This window comes from Lissotriton vulgaris, chromosome 5 (assembly GCF_964263255.1).
Source record: "Lissotriton vulgaris chromosome 5, aLisVul1.2, whole genome shotgun sequence".
NCBI lineage: Eukaryota > Metazoa > Chordata > Amphibia > Caudata > Salamandridae > Lissotriton > Lissotriton vulgaris.
The window spans coordinates 1,287,422,611-1,287,443,658 of NC_141693.1; the positions used below are offsets into that span (position 1 = coordinate 1,287,422,611).

Genomic DNA, 21,048 nt, shown 5'->3' on the forward strand with positions numbered 1-21,048 from the left:
CTTTTTTCCTTTCTAAAGTGTAGGTTTTCACTCCAAAACATCACACTATCTCAGACTTTCGGTTTGCTTTTGGCCCCCCAAAACCACGTTTTCATACAGAACACTTTAGGCTTTTCTACGCATGGGAAATAATTTGTAAGTGAACTTGAGGTACGCTACACATTGTTTTAGTTTGGTATTTTGTTTTAGTCTTTTGCCCAGCGACATTTAGCATAAACACAAAGCACTGTAACTATTAATTTACTTTTAGGCTGATGTATTTATTTTGACCACATATATGTGTGCTTACAAACCTTTATAAAGGCAATAGTTATGGTGTTTTGTAGATATGTTAGTTTGGTTAGATGTTTAGTACTAACAGTAGCCACAAAATGTCACTTGTGCGGTACACTATGCTAAACACTGACTTTGAGCTTACGTTTAGCGCTGTGACTAGAACCAGCTTTCTGCAAACTTCAAAGCCGGAAACGTTTGCCTTATGCTACAAATTTGCCCGTAATGACTACACCGTTTTTATTATTAATACAGTAACGCTTTATTTTGCAGTTAATTATTTATGTGGGAACAGCTACTATTATTTGCATATGCTTACTAAATGCTTTATTGTTGTTATCTATTTTTCGCCCTCACTCTATCTATCGCCCTCACTCTATCTATCTATCGCCCTCGCTCTAGCCATCTATCGCCCTCACTCTATCTATGGCTAAAGACCTCCGTTCTATTCATCCGCAGGTAGCATCTGTACTGCAGCCTCCGCCAGAGGGACCCGGACATCGATAAAAGCCAACAAGCACCTCCAGAGGGAACCCCCAGCCATGATATGTATTGTAAGCATGGTATTGGACCCCTCCTATTTAATAAATTGTGGAATAAGTACACTAAAGATAATATAGAACTCCAGTGGCCAAAGACAGGATCTTTTGACGAGAAAAAAATCCAGTATCTGCAAGATCGTCTGTTCGGCAAACACAGCAGGCAATCTATGTTTGATACTCTTAATAAGTGGCCGAAAGTGGCAAAGCGGAGACGCATACGTTCTGAGAAATTAATAAAGATACAGCAAGGACAAACTGTAACGTAGAAAGTAATTGCTCATGATAAAAATAAGACTGAGCAAAACATCGAATATGCACATAAGCAGTTTAGGTTGCAAGTAGATAAAAGGTATGTGACTCAAAATGAAGATCAAGATGAGATAGAAGATTTATTGAATGTGCGGCCTCCCCCACCGTATGCGCCTCAACGCATATACCCCACTGTGCCTCTTCAGTCAGCTACCGCTTCCCTAGCTTCCGCCCCGGAGGCAGAAGTGTCTCTCATTTCTCTAGATGCTACTCGTGCCACTCCGACCTCATCGAGAGACACGGCTACCCTTATCCCTGACACATGGCAACCCCCGGGAACTTCCCATATGGTTTTGGCAGCCCGAGTCCCATATGGACCTCCCAATCAGCTACTATGACCACTGGGGGAACGCGGTGGGATGGATGCGAGACGGTTGTTTACGAGAGCCTCTTTAGGCTATAGTGAGAAAGAAGCTATAACAGATCAGGCAGTTAAATGGATGCGGAAGGATGTATATACAGTAGCTGACTTGTGGAGTACTATAAAGGATCTCGAACAGGTTATGCAGCAACATTCTTTGCATAAAATGTCTTGCTATCTTATCGATGCTTGGGAACAATGCTTCCAGGATGGGATGGCACACCAAATACTGTAGGACATCCAAGACCGAATTCATAAGTTTGACATGAATCACTCTCTCGCCCTCCCTCACTCTATATATCTATCTACCGCCCTCCCTCACTCTATCAATCTATCTATCGCCCTCCCTCTATCTATCTATCCCCCTCCCTCTATCTATCGCCCTCCCTCTATCTATATATCGCCCTCCCTCTATCTATCGCCCTCACTCTATCGCCCTCCCTCCCTTCCACCCACCTCGTTCTCTAACTCCCTGTTTTCTTCTCTTCTCCCATGCTGATCTGATGCTCTCTTCCACCCTGCCTCCTTCTCTAACTCCCTGTTCTCTTCTCCCGTGCTGATTCACTGCTCTCTTTCAACCCGCCTCCTTCTTTAACTCCATGATCTCTTCTGCTGTGCTGTTATGCTGCTCTCTTCCACCCACCTCCTTCTCTAACTCCCTGTTCACTTCTCTTCTCCAGCGCTGATCTGCTGCTCTCTTCAACCCGCCTCCTTCTCTACCTCCCTGTTCTCTTCTCCCGTGATGTTCTGCTGCTCTCTTCCACCCCACCTCCTTCTCTAACTACCTGTTCTCTTCTCCTGTGCTGATCTGCTGTTCTCTTTCACCCCACCTCCTTCTCTAACTTCCTTTGCTTTTCTCCTGTGCTGATCTGCTGCTCTCTTCCACCCCACCTCCTTCTTTAACTCCATGTTCTCTTCACCTGTGCTGATCTGCTGCTCTCTTCCACCCCACCTCCTTCTTTAACTCTGTTCTTTTCTCCTGTGCCGATCTGTTGCTCTCTTCCACCCGCCTCCTTCTTTAACTCCCTGTTCTCTTTTCCTGTGCTGATCTACTGCTCTCTTCTACCCCACCTCCTTCTTTAACTCCCTGTTCTCTTCTCATGTGCTGATCTGCTACTCTCTTCCACCGCCTCCTTCTTTAACTCCCTGTTCTGTTCTCCTGTGCTGATTTGCTGCTCTCTTCCACCGGCCCCCTTCTCTAACTCCCTGTTTTCTTCTCCTGTGCTGATCTGCTCTTCTCTTCCACCCCGCCTCATTCTCTAACTCCTTGTTGCCTTCTCCAGTGATGATCTATTTGCTCTCTTCCATCCGCCTCCTTCTTTAACTCCCTGTTCTCTTCTCTTGTGCTGTTCTGCTGCCCTCTTCCACCCCACCTCCTTTGTTAATTCCCTGTTCTCTTCTGCTGTGCTAATCTAATGCTCTCTTCCACCTCACCTCCTTCTCTAACTCCCTGTTTTCTTCTCTTCTCTCATGCTGATCTGCTGCTCTCTTCCACCCTGCCTCCTTCTCTAACTCCCTGTTCTCTTCTCTTCTCCTGACTGATCTGCTGCTCTCTTCCATCCCACCTCCTTCTTTAACTCCTTGTTCTCTTTTGCTGTGCTGATCTGCTGCTCTCTTCGACCTGCCTCCTTCTTTAACTCCCTGTTCTCTTCTCCTGTGCCGATCTGCTGTTCTCTTCCACCCGCCTCCTTTTTAACTTCCTGTTCTCTTCTCCTGTGCTGATCTGCTGCTCTCTTCCACCCCGCCTACTTCTTTAACTCCCTGTTCTCTTCTCCTGTGCTGATCTGCTTCTCTCTTCCACCCGCCTCCTTCTTTAACTCCCTGTTCTCTTTTGCTGTGCTGATCTGCGGCTCTCTTCCACTCACCTCCTTCTCTAATTCCCTGTTCTCTTCTCTTCTCCCGTACTGATCTGCTGCTCTCTTCCACCGCCTCCTTCTCTAGCTCCCTGTTCTCTTCTCTTCTCCTGCGCCGATCTGCTGTTCTCTTCCACCGCCTCCTTCTTTAACTCCCTGTTCTCTTCTCCTGTGCTGATCTGCTGCTCTCTTCCACCCCACCTTCTTCTTTAACTCCCTGTTCTCTTCTCCTGTGCTGATCTGCTGCTCTCTTACACCCGCCTCCTTTAATTACCCGTTCTCTTCTCCTGTGCTAATCTGCTGTTCTCTTTCACCCGCCCCTTTCTCTAATAACTCCCTGTTCTCTTCTCTTGTGCTGATCTGCTTCGCTCTTCCACCCTGTCTCCTTCTTCAACTCCCTGTTCCTTTCTCCCGTGGACAACCACACCCATACAACCACACACACAACCACACACAACACCCACACACAACCACAACCACACACAAAGCCACACACAACCACACACCCAACCAAAAACACACCCAACCACACACACAACCACAACCACACACACAGCCACACATACAACCACACACACAACCATACACACACACAACCACACACAACCACACACAACCACAAACACAACACACACACAACCACACAGAGCCACACACAACCACACACACACAACCACACACACACAACCACACACACCCACATACAACCCCAACCACACCCAACCACACCCAACCACACACACAACCACACACAACCACACACACAGCCACACACATCTATCTGTCGCCCTCACTCCATCTATCTATCTGTCGCCCTCACTCTATCTGCCCTCACTCTATCTATCAATCTATCGCCCTCACTCTATCTATCTTTTGCCCTCCCTCTAGCTATCTATCGCCCTCACTCTATCTATCTATCGCACCACCACAGCATCGCTCAGGGGCACCACAGTATCACTCAGGGGCACCAAAGCATCACTATGCGCTACCACAGCATCAGTTAATGCCACAGCATCACTCGTCGCCATCACAACATCATTCAGCGCCACCACAGTATCAATTTGTGCAACCATTCAACAACAACTGGTTAAAATATGTTTTCTCAATGTTTCAAGCTTTATTACAAATCTCACAAAAAGATGTTAATATTTCAATTCTGTTCTTGTATTTTCGTCACAATAAAATACACTGAACATAATCTTCACAAAAGTTATTTACCAAAGTTTAAGCTATTGCCATTATAAATTACAATAACTTTTATTTAAGTATTAATTATTTAAAAAAATTAAAAGCCATTGTTATTTGTAATATCAATACATCTAAGTCATGTAAATACTAGGGGTGGGTGTAGTGTGCGTAGTGGGGCTCCGCAAAGCTCCGCGAAGCATGCGCATTTGTTAGGATGACGTGGCGAGAAACTAGGAAGAGGGAGCCCGGGACACCGCATGTGAGGTAAGTCGTTTTAATTGATTTAACATTGTTTTAAATCGCTGCAAGGCCATTTACAAGAGGGCGGGAGGGAGGCGGGTGGCAGGCTACTTCACTCCACCATGGCAAGTGTGCAGTGTTGTCTACTTCGCCTACTTTGCGACTCCACAGGGTCATGCAGTGCTTTCTTCCTGCAGTGCATTGTTTGGCAGAGACGGAGGAGTCCTGACTAATGAATGTAGGCTATAGAGGATCGAAAGAGATGCAGAAGAGGCCTTTGGTGCCCTGACTTAGACTAAGGAAGTCTACCCATGACTCAAATCTGTTCCCCCAGTCCCCCCCCCCACCCCCTCCAACCTTAACATTTCCCTGTCTTGCATTAGAGTAAGGGAAGTGACTATCGATTAGTTTGCCTCCGATGCAGACTTTAAAATCTCAAAATTGTTGCTAGGTAAACTTTTAAAACACACTGCTGTTCAAAGTTTAATTACAGAGTATACATTCACGGAGGTGTGTAAGATGAATATTGTTTCTGAAAGTTTCAGAAACAAAACTTGCCTTCTTCGCTTCTGCGAAGAAGCACTGGTTCTGTTCTATATAGGACTGAAACTCCATTTGAGAAAATTCACAAAACTGAGGAACCAGTTATTACAAAAACAACTGCCTTGGGTGGCATTTAAATCACAATTTTCACACCTGAAGCCGGTGTAAGACACTCAGTACAGCGTGTTCATACTTGCCAACCCTACCGATGTGCTACGCCCCCGTTTTTCGACGAGTCCTACTGGCTACCAATTTCGCGACACTTTGCTGCCGACTTGCATCATTGTCTGAAGAGAATGTGTTACGAACCACTTTCGGCCACAACGCAAAACAGGCTTTAATTAAAGTAGCTTTTTCATAGATATCTCATTACTATTTTGAAATGAGTGTGTGCTTCTTAAAGTTTCCTATTAGTAGTGTTTGAAAAAGAGTGGTGACAAAAATGTTACAACTTTCAAAATCAACCCGACACTGTCAGAAAGTAAATACAGATTTCACAGTCTATGAGTTGTTGCTGGAGTTAATTACTGAATTAGCATTAAGAAGATTAAGGCAAGCCACAGTTTTCAGAGCTGGTTCAGTTAATGCATTTCGTTTACGTTTAGTTATGTCATCTTGGATAGAAGAAGTCACATGATTATTTCAAGTCAGGTGCTCTGAAGGAGGAGAATCTGTCGTGCCAGAGTTTGCTGTCGCTCGTTACCGTCACTGGTTTCTGAACATCGACACGTTTTATGGCATTACCACATGGTGGCACTGTCTCTCCATTATAAAACCGAGAACGTTATCAGTATTTTAAATCAATACCATATATAATTGAAAAAAATAATACCAGGGCAAGTTTATTCTTAATTCTCGTCACATCCGTAGGAGTGTGATGGTTAACAGGTAGCGTCGGTACTGGCATGTGGCAGAGCTGGCAGCGACAGTGGATGATGAAAGCTGTAGTGGCCTTCTGTGGTATATATTGGGTTCTGACACCTTTTTTTTTTAATACACAAAGTAATGACTGCCTGGATGGCAATGCCTGTTGTATCAACTTAAAGTGATAGACAATGTCACAGTAAGTTATAAAATTGCAGCCCTGCGTAGGAGTGCTGGTTCTGTCCCATCAAAAGTACAATGACATTTTATTATGTGCTGGTACTGTCCAATTAAACCACTGAAGGCCTGCTGAGACGTGCTTATAGTTTACTAATTTGCTCGGAATCTGAATTTATTTTAATGTTCAATTAATTAAAATCATTACAGTAACTTGGCGATCACCACCAAAACGCAGATAGAAACATCGAACTCTTCGAAAGTAGACAATGTAGCATAATGTTTCGGCACAGTGACTGCGAACGTACATGGCCACTCTTAGAAGTAAACACTAACTTTTGTGCACTGTCAGATATTTGTGTTGAGACCCCACGGGGAAGTTGTAGTTTAGTTAGAGGTTGAGAAGGGTGGGGCGTTGGGGCTTCTGGCATGGTTGATAGCTTTGGGACAAAAGAAATCTGATGTACCTGGTTATGGCCAGCTATAATCTATTTAAAGGTCTCAAACTTCAAGGACCTACATATCCTTTCTGCTGGAAAAAGACCAAAATGTTATCCCTTCTTAATAAACTGAACACAGACCTCAGTATCCAAGGCAATTATATGCCCATTTCCTTGTTGTCAGTGGCGTCAAAATTTGCGGAAAACTTTTGTCAATCTGCAGCTGTCCAACTGTATTGAGCTACTACACCCCAGTCAGTTCGGTTTCAGGCCCATATTCAGGGCCTTATTAATGAGGCCATGCGTGACGCAACAGCAGCGTAAAACATGCCCCCTGTTGCGTTCTATTTACAAAGTGACGCATCTAAGCAGATGCCTCACTTTGTAAACCCCTGCGCTACATTATACCTGCGTCAGGTATTATGTATGCAGGGGGCGTTTCCACGCAGGTAAGCTTCATAGAAGTGACGCAGTAAAATCTATGAGATTTCACTGCGTCACTTCTAGGACGCCATTGAATCAATATGTAACGCCTGCCTCACAGCAGGCGTAAGACTAAAGCAGGCCTTGTCACATGGGGTTTGCACCATGTAAAAGGACACATTGCTGGGGTTGCGTCACTTTTGTGACATACTCCAGCAATGCGTCATTTTTGCACCTACAGATGTGTCAGAAATACTAACGTATCTGTAACTCCTTGTGACATGATGCATCATACTGTAAATATGATGCATCCAGCATGTCGCAAGTAGGACGCAATGAAAAGTGACGCATCACTGTTTTCACGCAGCGATACGTCACTTTTCATAAATGAAGCCCTCAGTACAGAGACCGCTCTTTTGGAAGGCTGTGAACTGATTAAAACACTCTAGACGCCAGAGGAAAGGCAGCCCTGGTGCTGTGAGACCTGTCAGCTGCTTTTGACATAGTTCCCCATTCCAGGCTGCTCGCTCGCTTTCATGATACCGGCATCAGAGGTACTGCTTAGAAGCGGGTGAAATCTTTCCTTGAAGACTGGGGTCAGGAAGTCTGCCTCCTTCCTTATTCATCAGCAGCAGCGGTGTCTCAGTAGGAGCCCCACAGGGTATGGTCCTTAACCCCACAATGTTCCTCACAGTGTTTTAATATTGCACAGACTTTGGACTATGGAAGACACTCTCCTGAGGCCAAGAGCCAAAACATATCTGTCCTGAGGATTAGCAGCCAGTCATTTCTTTCATCTGGCGCTGCCCTTCTCTACACATTAGACCAAGGGTGATGCTCATCAAGTCTGCAGCTTAAGTCCCAGCCAGATCCCGAGCCTGAGTGTTTTATGTCAGTATAAAGAGACCCTAGAGCACACTGGACTGCTCCTCACCTTAGCCTGCTGGTCTTCCCTGTCCTTCTTCATCTGCTGCAGGCTCTTCAGCACCCCCCGGAAGTCGGTTATGCCATACTTGAAGCATATCTTCTCGTAGTCTTTTTTATCAGCACTAATGAGAACTTCCATCACCTTCTTCTGCGGCAGCGGCTCCTGCTTGACCACAGGCTTGACAACTCTACGATAGAAGTACAAAATAAACTATTGTTAAAAACAAAGTTCTGGACACTTACACCACCAAAAATGTAGAGGTATTGTCTCTTTATATAACCTAAACTCAATCAAATCAAGGTTTTACAGGGAATGAGTAAAAGGAAGGCACAACCTTTGCAAGATAAGGAGGGAGAGTTTAAAGAAGTTACCTGGTTAGTGTAGATCAACCAGTTATAACAAACTTTGTAGCGTTAAAAATTGTGGTGGACTGTCACGCTTATTAAACGAAAATGTTTTACATCAATGCAATGTTTGGTAATCCATGTTATTTTCAGATGTCTTCAGTAATCAAGGTACCAATGTAGAAAATGCCATCTAAAAAGGAGCACTACTAAGACTAGAGCTAATTAGCACAGAGCTTGCACATATCACATGGAGCTACATACCGAAATCTCTCAGAGATGTACAGAGTGAACAGTGTAAAAGCAGTACTAAATTCAGCTTGACAAATAGTTAGGCAATGTTTGTTTCCACTGGTTTACTTTCTGTGCCATGCCTTGTCCTCAACTCATAATAGTTAAACAAGCACCTTACCCTTGAGCAAGGGATTCTATGGAAAGGGAAATAGATTCTGGGGAAGGGATAATTATGATTCAGCAAAATGAATTTTATAGATGCAATCAAAGACATCGGCAATTATACGTCGGTTCTTGAAATTCTAAAGCTCTTCCATAAGGAAAGATTTTAATGTGGTGGTCTGTGCCATTAAATGCAAACAACTGTCCTAACAACCAATAAAATTGTTCTTGACTTTTTAGAAGTTCACCCTCAATGTCTTCTGTCGATGGCTGGGACATGGCCTGAGGAAAAGCAGGCGTTTTGAGGCTATGGTAGGACTTTGTGTACCTAGGGGGGCGTACAGTTCTCCAATAACTATGTTCAAAGTGTGACATTGGTTTTGTGTTTCAAATCAGAGTCTGCAAGAAACATACCGCTTTTTAAGATTTTTCCGGAAGTCAATCAGCTCCTTTTTCATGTCTGAAATCAGAGAAATTGGAAAATTATACATTATCTTTCTTAGGTGTAGTTTGTTGTTGAACTAAAGTTGAATATTACCTTCTTGATCCTTTTCATTGGGCCTGTTCGGCTTTTTCTTAAAGCCAACTAAAAGTGTGAAAAAGAAAAACAACCTGGTCAGGAAAAGAATAAATAAATATAAACTTGGTATCTTTAGACCGGATGCCCCTCCTCCCATTTCATGGTGACATCTGGTTGCCTTTACGTAGATAGTGTCTCACCGTTTAGAGAATGATTTTACTGGTGTTAAGTCAATACAAAACAAATGACAGGTTCCGGTATCTGACTATTTTGCAATTAAGGGCTTCCCAGTGAAATAAATAAGTACATAACCAAATGTTGATGATTGGTTAGTTAATATAGCATGAATTCCTATATTAATTTTTTGTTTCATAATTTATTTACAAGGCTTCAACATTTGTTTTTTTATATTTCAAGATGGTGTTTGAGTGTAGCATGAAAAAAAAGGTTTACCATGCATAATATTGAGATGTATGATGCAAGCCATTACCACGCATGCCATTACCACCCATGTAATTACCACGCATTGCTTTTACCAAGCATTGCCTTTACCAAGCATTGCCTTTCCCACACATACCTGGCAAAAACACGTTGTTTGTTTGTAAAATAAACATACATGCATCAATCTGGTGTGTTGCATCCTTCCTGTTCGTTGGACTGGATTCATGTTTAAATACAGATATATATAGATTGCCTTATCAACCACCAATCCCTAAACTCAACCACCCCTAAATCCTAAAAAATACCTATACCACTCAATACCCTAGCCCACCCTAAAAATACCCTTACCATCCAGTACCCTTACCTACCCAACTTAAAAAAAAAATCCTTACCACTCAATACCCTTACCTATCCCATAAACCTTAAATATACCCAGTGCTTAATTTGAGCCAGTGCTTTCCGGTGCTCAGCACCTGCACTTAATTGTTAACAACATGCTTACAGCAATCTATCACATGGTGGCGCTGCTCATCTCATTTAGAGATGAGCAGAACGAATGTTGTTTAGGAATAATATGTACATTAAAATTGCTAATACCTGCTTCCCCAGCTATTCCTTTAGCTTTAGAGACCTGGAATAATCTGAACTGTCACATTTACATGCTAGAGAGATTGTTAACAATTGCTTTGGCAGCGATCACATGGGCGATGGGTGGTGCAAGCTGCCGTGGACTCCTGGTCAGAGCCCTGTTACTTGATATTTTACAAATTAAGCACTGAATAAACCCTACCACCCAAGACCTTTACCCACCCTTAAACCTAAAAATACCCTTACCACCTAATAACCTTACCCACCCCACCACCCTAAAAACAGCCTTATGATACAATACCCCTACACAACCTAAACCTAAAAACATCCTTACCTCCCAATACTCGTACCCACCGCTAACCCCTAAAAACACCCTTACCACGAAAAACATTACCCACCGCCAAACCCTAAAAATATTCTTACCACTCAATATCCAGACTCACCTCTAAACCCTAAATATACCCTTACCATCCAATATCCCAATACACCCTAAACCCTAAAATTACTCTTCCCACCAAATACCCTTACCCACCCATAAACCCTTAAAGCACCCTTACCCTAATAAACTTTATATGTACACACTAAAAAAAAAAAGGTTACAGGGACATTATAGTTAGGCTCAGTTTTCACTTGTACAAAACCAGTGAAATCCAGCTGTTATAGTTAGCTGATCTAACTATAACTCACACCCCGCAATGACTCATGACATGGTCAGTGAAATCGACTTATGAAATCTCCAATGACATCACTGATGCCATCATCCAGTGACTGTGAGTCCTTTTAAAAAGTTTATGAGTATTAAACATATATATATACACCAAGGTGTATTGATGAATCAGTGGGGGTATGAGTGCAGGTATGGACGATTCAGTGGGTGCATAACTGACTGTATAAGTGAGTGATTAGTTGTCTCAGTGAAAGTATGGGTGAGTGATGGTTGTGTGAATGTCTGTATCAGTCTGTCAGTTGGTGTCTAAGCAGCTGTATGTGTGTGTGAGTGGTTCTGTGAGTGACTGTATGGGTGAGTGGTTGGTTGTGTGAGTACCTGTATGGGCGTCCGAGTGTCTGTGTGGGTGTGTGAGAGGGTGTCTGACTGCCTGTATGGATGAGTGAGTGAGTCTGTAGCTGTATGGGTTACTGAGTGTGTGTGTGAGGGGCTGTATGGGTGAGTGAAAGGATGTGTCAGTGGTATATTTGTTAGTAGCTGGGTATGTGAAAGGCAGTATAGATGAACGATGGGGTATATGAGTGACTGTATGGGTGAGTGTATTCTTGGGTCAGTTACTGTATAGGTGAGTGAGTACATGTTAGTATCTGTATAAGTAAGTTAGTGGGCATGTATCTGTATGAGTGAGCTAGTGGCTGTGTGATTGACTGATTGAGTGAGTAGGTGTGTGAGTAGCTCTATGGGTGACTGACTCAGTGTGTGAGTGGCTGTGAGAGTGGATATGTCAGTAGCTGTGTTACTGAGTGAGTGGGTGTATAAGTGTCAGGGATCGCATGCAGAGACACCTACCTCTGCGTAACCCTTCGATACCAAGGAAGACTAAATTATCCATGATTCCTGCAGCCCTAAGAATCATGGGATAAAAGAAGAACACGCACGTCGCTCAACGTGCGTAATTCTCTGTATTGTAAATCGCTTCGGCTGTACAAGGTCTCTCGTCCGTCTTGGCGTGAGGCAGTATTTAGGCATCATGACCTCTGTTCTTTCGTGGGAAGATCATTGTCGGTTTGAGGCTCAGGAGTGCCTCTATTTCCCCGGGGTGTTTCTGGTTTCGGGGCTTGGAAATCAGTTAAAGGCAGTAAGACAAGGAGTCTTAGCCAGGTGCAGTACCGGTGTCTTGAGGATCCAGAGACGGGTATTCCTCTTCGTTGTGTAAGCGGGGAGAAACAGGCTTGCTTCCTGCTGGTTGGCAAAGGGTCTACAGCTGGTAGGAAAGACCCGAATCTCTCGACTTCCAGGTAGGAAGTATTCAAGGGGGCCTGCAGTTTTTCTTAGTATGTGGAGCTAAAGATACTTATTTTGCATTTTGACAAACTTGTTCTATGCTTTTGGGAGATCTTGACTTTGAGCCATGTTCTTTTTCATGAATGGATTAGCATTCACTGTGAACGTGAAGAGGAGCTAATGCAGTCTGGGGATTTCTGGTTGTATATTTAAAGAATCAAAATACATTTCTTTCTACTGTGTTTTTAACAAAAAGTAAACTAGGGTTTATGACTACAATAAACCTTCTTGGCTACAGTGATTGCAGGAGGCATACTATTGTGCATGACTTTTGAGTTAAGAGACTTTACCAGCAATGTTGCACCAATTGCCTAACTATTCTCATTTCCTTGCTTATTTTAGTGGTACGTATGGTGTGTGATGTTCCTGTCTGATCTCAGTACGCCCTATGTAGGAAAGTGAATGATCAGTGTATTGATTCTGTTTGTTTCTTGTATTGGTAGGTTCATGCAGGGAGAATCTTACGGAAGGTTGTTGGCACAGAAATTCTTACACTTCAGAGAACCTTTCTATATTACTATGGTATTTACGGATTTCTAACGAGACTTACTGAGAGTAGACCTGTAGCCTGTACTTTACTTATTTTCTTCATTAATTATTCCACAGGTTCAAAATCCCTGCAGTTCCCTTCCTTACACCCTTATCTCTCGCTTGACCAATCGGTGTAGTATTTGTTGCTACAGAGTTGGGGGATGGCAGGAGGTGGACCCCTTTGTGCATCATTCCGGTTCTGAGGAGTTCCATTTTCAAGGGCCCTGACAATAAGTGGCTGTATGGGTGAGTGAGTGGATGTGTGTGTAGATCTAGGAGTCAGTGAGTGGGGGTGTAAGTACTGGTTTGGGACTGTGAACGGGTTTGTGAATTGTTGAGTGGGTCTATGAAAGGTTCTATGTGGTGTGAGTGGGTGCCTCAGTGATTCTGTGGATGATGTCATCAGTGATGCCATTTGGGATGTCATCAGTAATGTCACTAACCATGCCATGAGTGATGTAATATGTGAGGTCATTAGCAGTGCATTGAGGGGGCGTGAGGTATGGTTAGCTCAGCTAAATATAACTGTGGAATTTCACTGGTTTTGTACGAGGGAAACTTGAGCCCAACTATAATGTCCCTGTAACCTTTGCTTTTTTCTATTTTTTTTTTTTATTGAAAATAATTCCATTACAATGTATCCATATATTTTGGATATAAAAGAAAACACAGTGTATAGTTTATCTAGCAAAGAGGGCAACAAAAACCAAGAGAAAAGGGTATGAATAAATTACATACAGGAAGCGAAAAGATACTGATCAATAATGTTAACATTACATAAGTCGTTCAAACTCACTGACTCACAGTTCCTGAGAAGACAAACAAAGAGAAAGGGAGAGAAGAAAAGAAAGAGAAAAAAAAACTGAAGGAAAACACATTGGGAAACAATACATATCAATTAGAGGGGGACAGAGCGGACCAGGCCGTGATGGGAGACCAGATCTTTTCCCCCCGCATCCTGGACTTAAATCTTCTAGTAGCATAAATCGCTGGCTCATAGTTATAGACTGCTAGAAACCTAGCGAGCCAGTTTTGGAAGCTCGGAGGATCTTCATCTTTCCAGCGAGTCACTAAAATGATACGGTATACAGCAGAACCAATAAATAGTATTACTTCCTCACTGTGGTGCAGTTTCAAAGTGCAATCATATCCCAGCATAAAGATTGTGGGTGATTCCGGCAGATCTCGTCCAAACACCTCCTTCCAAGACTCCCAAATCATTTTCTTAAAAAGCCCTAGGCTGTCACATTCATAGAACATATGCACAAGAGTCGCGGGTCCACTTTTGCACCTAGGACAGCGGTCACTGTCAGTTTTCCCCCATGCATGCAATTTGGCCGGTGTATAGTAAAGATTATAAATTGTTTTATACAGCTGAGCATAGAGATTGGTGGAGAGTACAAATTGGGAGGCCATTGCCAAAACCTTATCTAAATCCACATCTGGATTTCCTAATTTGCTAGCCCAGGTTGCTTCCGTACGTTCAGTGTCATCTGTTGCGTTGGTGAGTAGAGCATTATAGAATGTACTTATTCTAGAATGTTAATGTTAATGTTATTTGACATTTGTTAAGCGCTCGTACGCCCGGAGGCTTCATGGCGCTGTAGGAAGGAACAGGCGTGGCCATCGGTAGGTGGAGGTAAGGCAGCTTAGTGATGCACCTGGGAGAAGAGCCAGGTCTTCAGAGAGTGTCTGAAGCTGAGGATGTTATCACTAAGTTTCAGATGAAGAGGGAAAGAGTTCCAGAGGGCAGCTGCAAGGTGGTCAAAGCAGCTGCCTCCGAGACGCTTCTTCTTATACGGAGGGATAGTCAGAAGGGCTTTATGAGCAGACCGAAGGTTGCGAGAGGGGAGGTATTTTTTAAATAGGTCTCTGATGAAAATGGGACCAATGTCGTGTAAAGACTTGAAAAGAATACACCCAGCTTTGAAGGCCACGCGTTGCTCAACCGGGAGCCAATGCAGCTGTTTCAAGCCAGGTCTGATGGATTGCCTTCTAGGAATGTTGAGAAGAAGTCTAGCTGCCTGGTTTTGAACCAGCTGGAGGCGTTTAAGCTCTCCAGTTTGGAGCCCAAGGTATAGACTGTTGGAAAAGTCCAATCTGGACAAAACCAGGGAGATGACGATCTGAGTGAGGGCAGCTTGGGAGAAAAAGCGGGCGATTTTTTTTATTTTCTTCAGCTGAAAGAAACTGGAGGAAACAACAGCTCCGACTTGTTTTTTCAGGGAGAGATCCTCACTAATGAATATACCAAGGCTCTTAACCGAGGATGATTTGGATGGGGGGGTACCCGTGCAGGGGGGCCAGAAACTGGGGTTCCAGCTGAGGGTGCTCTGTCCAGGCAAGACCAGTTCGGTCTTGCCTGGGTTAAGTTTCAGGTGATTGCAGCTCATCCAACTCAAAATGTGGGACATGGTGTTTTGGAATTCTACCACAGAGTCCTTGGTGTTCAAAGGGAATATGAGCTGCAAATCGTTGGCATAGTTGAAAATGGTGACCTTAGCGTGCCTGAGGGAATACAAAAGAGGGCGTAGATACAGATTAAAAAGCAGAGGAGACAACGAAGAGCCTTGAGGTACTCCACAGACGGTAGATATGGTGGGAGCCGTGAAGGAGGCCAGTCTGACCGATTGAGTTCGGTCGGTGATAAATGAGCGGATCCAGCTCAGCGCAGGGCCCCTGAGGCCCGCCTGTTCGACACGGTCGACCAAGATGGTATAGTCGACCGTGTCGAAAGCAGCAGAGAGGTCTAAGAGCACCAGAGCCTGATGGATCCCTTCATCCGCATTCCGCCTCAGGGTATTCTGCACCGAGAGGATGACCGCCTCAGTAGAATGGCAAGGGCGGAAACCGGCCTGAGTAGGTGCGAGATACTCCGAGTTTTCCAGGAATGTGGAGATGCTGTCACATACATGAGACTCCAAAAGTTTGGCGCAGTATGGCAGCAAGGATATAGGCCTGTAATTGAGTGGGTCTAATGGATTGGCTCCAGCCTTTTTTATGAGAGGGATAAGGAGGGCTTTTTTAAAGTTGTTTGGAACTTTACACTGAGTAAGTGAGCCATTCAGCATGGGAAGTAGGCCCTCAGGGATGCTGGTACCCACTTCTTTCAGGATGTAAGGGGGGCAGATGTCATCAGGGGAGCCGGATTTGATCTTAGAAAGAAGTTTAGATAAGTTAGCGTTTTCAATGGGGGGGTATGAGTCAAGGGTAACAGGGTTATAAAAGGTGTCTGCAAATAAAAGGGGAGGCTGAGTGGTAGGAATGTTTTGTTTAATGGTGCAGATTTTGTCAAAGAAAAAGGAGTTTAATGAGTTGCAAAGTTCTTGAGTGGGAGCTGTCGGGAGGGAGGTTCTGTCATTGGTGCTGAGATCTTCCACAATGTTGAACAGTTCTTTGGATTGATTATGAGCCTTAAGAATTTTTTCCGAAAAATAGTCGGTTTTGTGTTTTAAAAGAAGCTTTTGGTAATTTTTGCGAGCCTTGCGATAGTTAGCCCTATCTTGTTCTAAGTAGGCTGTGCGCCACTTTCGCTCCAGTTGGCGGACTTCCAGTTTGTGGGTTTTCAGTAAAGGTGTGAACCACCTGTGGGCGTCATTGGGGCGAGAGCGTGGGAAGTAGGTACAGGGGCGTGAGCGTCCGCTGCCTGGAGTAGCCACCCTGAGAAAGCTTCTTCCATCTTATCGATGTCCTGATCAGGCGGGGGAAGGGAGGAAGTTAATGAACCAATAAAAGCGGGGACATCAACATTCTTCCATCTTCTAGTTTTTCCTCCTGGCTTAGGCAGGGGATTTCTACTTCTCCCGGTGGTCATAGTGAAATTGATCAGATAATGATCCGACCAAACAACGGGAATGATAGACTTAATAGCCAAGGAAATGTTTTGGGACCAAATTTGATCTAGGCTATGTCCCCTGTCATGAATAGGAAGGTGAATATGTTGGGAAAGGTTCATGTCGAGGAGGGTTTCTTTCAGCGTAGAGGAGGATTTCTGGATATCTTCCAACAGGGGTATTCTGTTCCAGGTTATGTTAGGAAGCAAATGATTAATGCTTGACCTAACTTGAAGAAATTTAAGATAGTCACTGCTAGGTAAGCAATATTTAGTCTGGAGGAGACTAAAATTAAGTTTTTTCTCGGGACCTTGAAGATCAAAAAAAGATGTAATTCCATAACTCTCCCAATTGGCAAAAGTCCCATCATTTATGTTTTGCAAAAAGAGAGGCGATTGCCAAAGTGGGGAGTATTGGGTATACTTAGGAATTTGCAAAAATGTTGTTATTTTAGTCCAAGCTTTCCAAGCCCCTGTAACAATCTTGAATTTGACTTTTTTGTAGTATGAATGAATGAAATGAATGAATGAATGAAAATTGCACTTGTATAGCGCTAAACTACCCGGAGGCCTCGTAGCGCTTGTGACTGAATTTGCTTAACGCGGGCTCAGGGCAGATCAGCAGAATTTGGCGTACAAGTGTGTTTTCAAGGCTTTCCTGAAGGACAAGTGGTTACTGTTACCTCGAAGGGGTAGAGGGAGGGTGTTCCAGAGCTTGGCCGCAGTATGGGAAAAAGAGCGGCCTCCTCATCGGGCTTTCCTGACTCTGGCGGAAGTGGCCAGCTGGAGGGTGCAGGAGCGGAGGGAACGGGACGGGACGTAGGGAGTAGCCAAAGGATGCAGAATGGCGGGACCTGTGCGATGAAAGGCTTTGTGTAGGATACACATAGCCTTAAATTGTACTCTTGCCGCTATAGGGAGCCAGTGAAGCTCCCTTAGGGCGTTCCTCGCTGACTGCCAGCGAGGGAGGTTGTAGAGTAGGCGGGCCGCACTATTTTGTGTGACTTGGAGCTTCTGGGTGGCAAAGGTCGGAGCTCCCATGTAGAGGGCATTCCCGTAATCCAGGCGGGAGAGTATAAGGGCCTGGACCAGGATCCTCCTTGCCTGGAATGGGAGCAGGGGGAGCACCTTCCGCAACATCCTCATAAGCCCAAAGCAGGTGGCGGCGGTCTTTGTGGCTTGGACTGAAAAGTCCAAAGCTTTATCGAACCAGATCCCGAGGCTTTTTATTTGGGACTTGGGGACGGGGGGCAGGCCCAAACATGGTGGCCAGATGGATGCAAGAACAGAGGGAGAAGGATTGCCCAATAGGATGACGTCTGTCTTCTCCCCGTTAAGTTTTAGGCAGGAAGATTGCATCCATCTGGCGACAGCCTCCAGACAGGGGCCTAGGGTGTGGGACGATCCCTCAGAGTGGTCTAAAGAGACCACCAGTTGGGTATCGTCCGCGTAGGTGACGATACGCACACCGAAGGGATGGACTATCCTGTCTAGGGGATCCATGTAGGCATTAAACAGGGTAGGGCTCAGGGAGGAGCCCTGAGGGACCCCACACCTGAGTGGATGTTTAGGAGACACCGCCTCGCCCTCAAAGACCTGGAAGAAACGGTCAGCCAGGAAGGATGTCAGCCATTCCAGGGCCGCGCCCGACACGCCCATGTCCGCCAGTCGTTTTAATAGCGTGACATGGTTCACCGTGTCGAACCCGGCGCTGAGATCTAAAAGGATGATGGCGACTTTTCCACCCCGGTCCAACACAGCTCTTGCCTCTTCCGTCACCGCTAAGAGAACGGTTTCAGTCCCATGCAGAGGACGGAACCCTGTCTGAGAGGCCCGCAGAAGACTATTAGACTCCAGATAGTTCATCAAGGTGTTGTTTACGTGCCTCTCTAGCAGTTTGCTCAGCCAGGGGAGTAAGGAAATAGGACGGTAGTTGGTCAAGATTGGGCTTCTTCAACAGAGCCATCACCATCGCGCACTTCCATGAAGGTGGTACGGATTTAGAGGTGATGGATGTGTTGAGAACGTCCAATATGACCGGGCGAATAATGTCCGTGACCTTAGTGAGGGTCTGAGGGGGTGCTGGATCGTTGGGAGAACCAGAAGTGATTTTGGGGATGAGTTTGTCCAAGACAGGAATGTCCAAAAGTGGGATTGTATCAAGCGTACAAAGGACAGAGGAATCGGAGGCTGTAGATGCGAGGGGTTCCGGATCATTGTTGGCATCCCTGAAAGAGGAGTAGATGGCCTGAATTTTTTGGGAAAAGAAAACAGCCAAATCGTTACAACGATTTTGGGCGCCCTCGGCAGAGGGACACTCAGCAGGGGGTGAAATAAGGGATTTGACAATTTTAAAAATTTCCCTTGGGGCATTAGCGGCTGCATTAATTTTGCCACCTAAAAAGAAGCTTGTGCCACCTTTATCTCCTGTTTGTAGAGCTTAATGGCAGCTCTATATTCAGTTTTCCTGAGTTGGGAGTAGTCCTGTCTCCAGGCTCTCTCTTGCTTTTCCGGCAAGCTAGTTTCATGGTCTTAAGGGCAGGTGTGTACCATGGGGCTGCTTTAGGTCTTTTTATGGAGTTACTAGATTGTATGGGAAGAACCAGGTCGAGTGTGCTAGAGATCCAGCCATCGAAATTGTTGGTGGCTGTATTGGGATTCGTTACCTTCCTAAGTCTCTAGCAAGGGCGTCTTCCCATGCAGGAAGGGGGATTGAGGACCACTTCCTACCTCGATGTCTAGCAGAATGGAGAGTCGAGGGAGGGGTGTTTGTGCGCCACGTGAAAGGTATCAAAAAGTGGTCGGTCCAAGGTAGTGGTGTAGGGGGATCCACCACAAGAGCATCTATATTGCTATAGATGTGGTCAAGAAGATGACCCCTATTATGGGTTACGTGAAAGCCCTTTTGATGTAAATCCAAGGCTTGTAAGTTGGAGCAAAGGTTATTAGCTGTAGTGTCGTGAGGATCATCTAGATGTAAGTTAGGATCCACCAACAGAGTGAAATTAGGCGAGGACAACACGAGACTTGCAGCAAGGTCTGTTATTTTAGTAATGAAATTGTTAAGAGCGCCAGGTGGGCGATAGGCTAGGATGCCAGAAAAGGTGGTAGTGGGGAAGAATTCTAGTGAAAAGTGAAAGCTCTCACAAGTTGGTGAGGTGGTGGGGGTAATACGGCATTTATATCTGTCTCCAGGGTCATAGTGTCTGAGTAAAAATCCTCTGGCTTTAGAACCAAGGGCCAGCTGGTATATTGATGGAATGTCCGCCCCTGCTTCATCCTGTATAGGACTAACCATGGGAGCAAATTGCTGTATATATGCAGCCCAATAGTATAGGAGCAAATGAGGGATAGCCAGACCACCACGATTGTAAGGCAGGGACAAGTATTTTAATGATCTTCTGATCTTGCCGTACTGCCAGACGAATTTGGAGATTTGGGAGTTGAGAATTTTTGATAAATTTATCGTCTACTAATAGGGGAATGGTACGGAATAAATATAAAAGTTTAGGGAAGATAGTCATTTTAATATAGTTCCCCCTACCTATGATGGTGAGATGAAGACTATTTACCCTGGCAAGATCCTGTCTTATTGTATCGATGAGGGGTTTGTAGTTGCATTTGACGATGTTTTGAGCTTCGGCAGTAATATGCACTCCTAGATACGTAGCCTTATAGGCCCGCCTATGGTCAGAGCAAAGAATGTTTTGTGTACATAAAATTACTGTCTTACTCCTATTCAAGGAGTAGCCTGAGTAAGACCCAAATAAGAGTGCAGTTGCCTCTATCTCTGCTAGGGCTGTCTCCGGTCCGGGTGTAAAAATAGCGACATCATCCGCATAGGTAAGGACTTTGGTTTCAAAAGTGCCTGTTACCACAGGGTAAATTCTAGGATTAGCGAGGATTTTCAGAATCAGGGGGTTAATATACAAAGCGAAGAGGATTGGCGAGCATGGGCACCCCTGTCTCATTCCTCTTGTGATGTTTATCAAGCCTGATTCCTGCCCCATTAAATGTTGGATTACAATACATAGCTTTAATTGCTCTTGTAAATAAAGCCCCAAAGTTATAATGTTCCAGAATGGCCCATAAGTACTCCCAGGACACCCGATCAAATGCCTTCTCGGCGTCAAGGAGGATCATTGAAGCTTGGCCCCCTGTTGCAGACATGATGTCAAAGATCGTAATTGCTCTGCGGGTATGATCGGTGGTGCCCTTCTTAGGGATAAAGCCATGTTGCCATG

The 21,048-nt window shown here is 44.8% G+C and overlaps 1 protein-coding gene across 1 annotated transcript in view; it reads right to left on the minus strand.

Moving 5' to 3' along the window:
• Positions 1-21,048, minus strand: part of IGFN1 (immunoglobulin like and fibronectin type III domain containing 1) — a 343,105-nt gene that overhangs the window by 280,519 nt on the left and 41,538 nt on the right. The window contains exons 5-7 of the mRNA XM_086923163.1: positions 9,420-9,467; positions 9,296-9,341; positions 8,148-8,328 (exon numbers count right to left, since the gene is read on the minus strand). Of these exons, the coding sequence (XP_086779289.1) occupies positions 8,148-8,328; positions 9,296-9,341; positions 9,420-9,467 (275 nt within the window). The remainder of the gene's footprint in view (positions 1-8,147; positions 8,329-9,295; positions 9,342-9,419; positions 9,468-21,048) is intronic.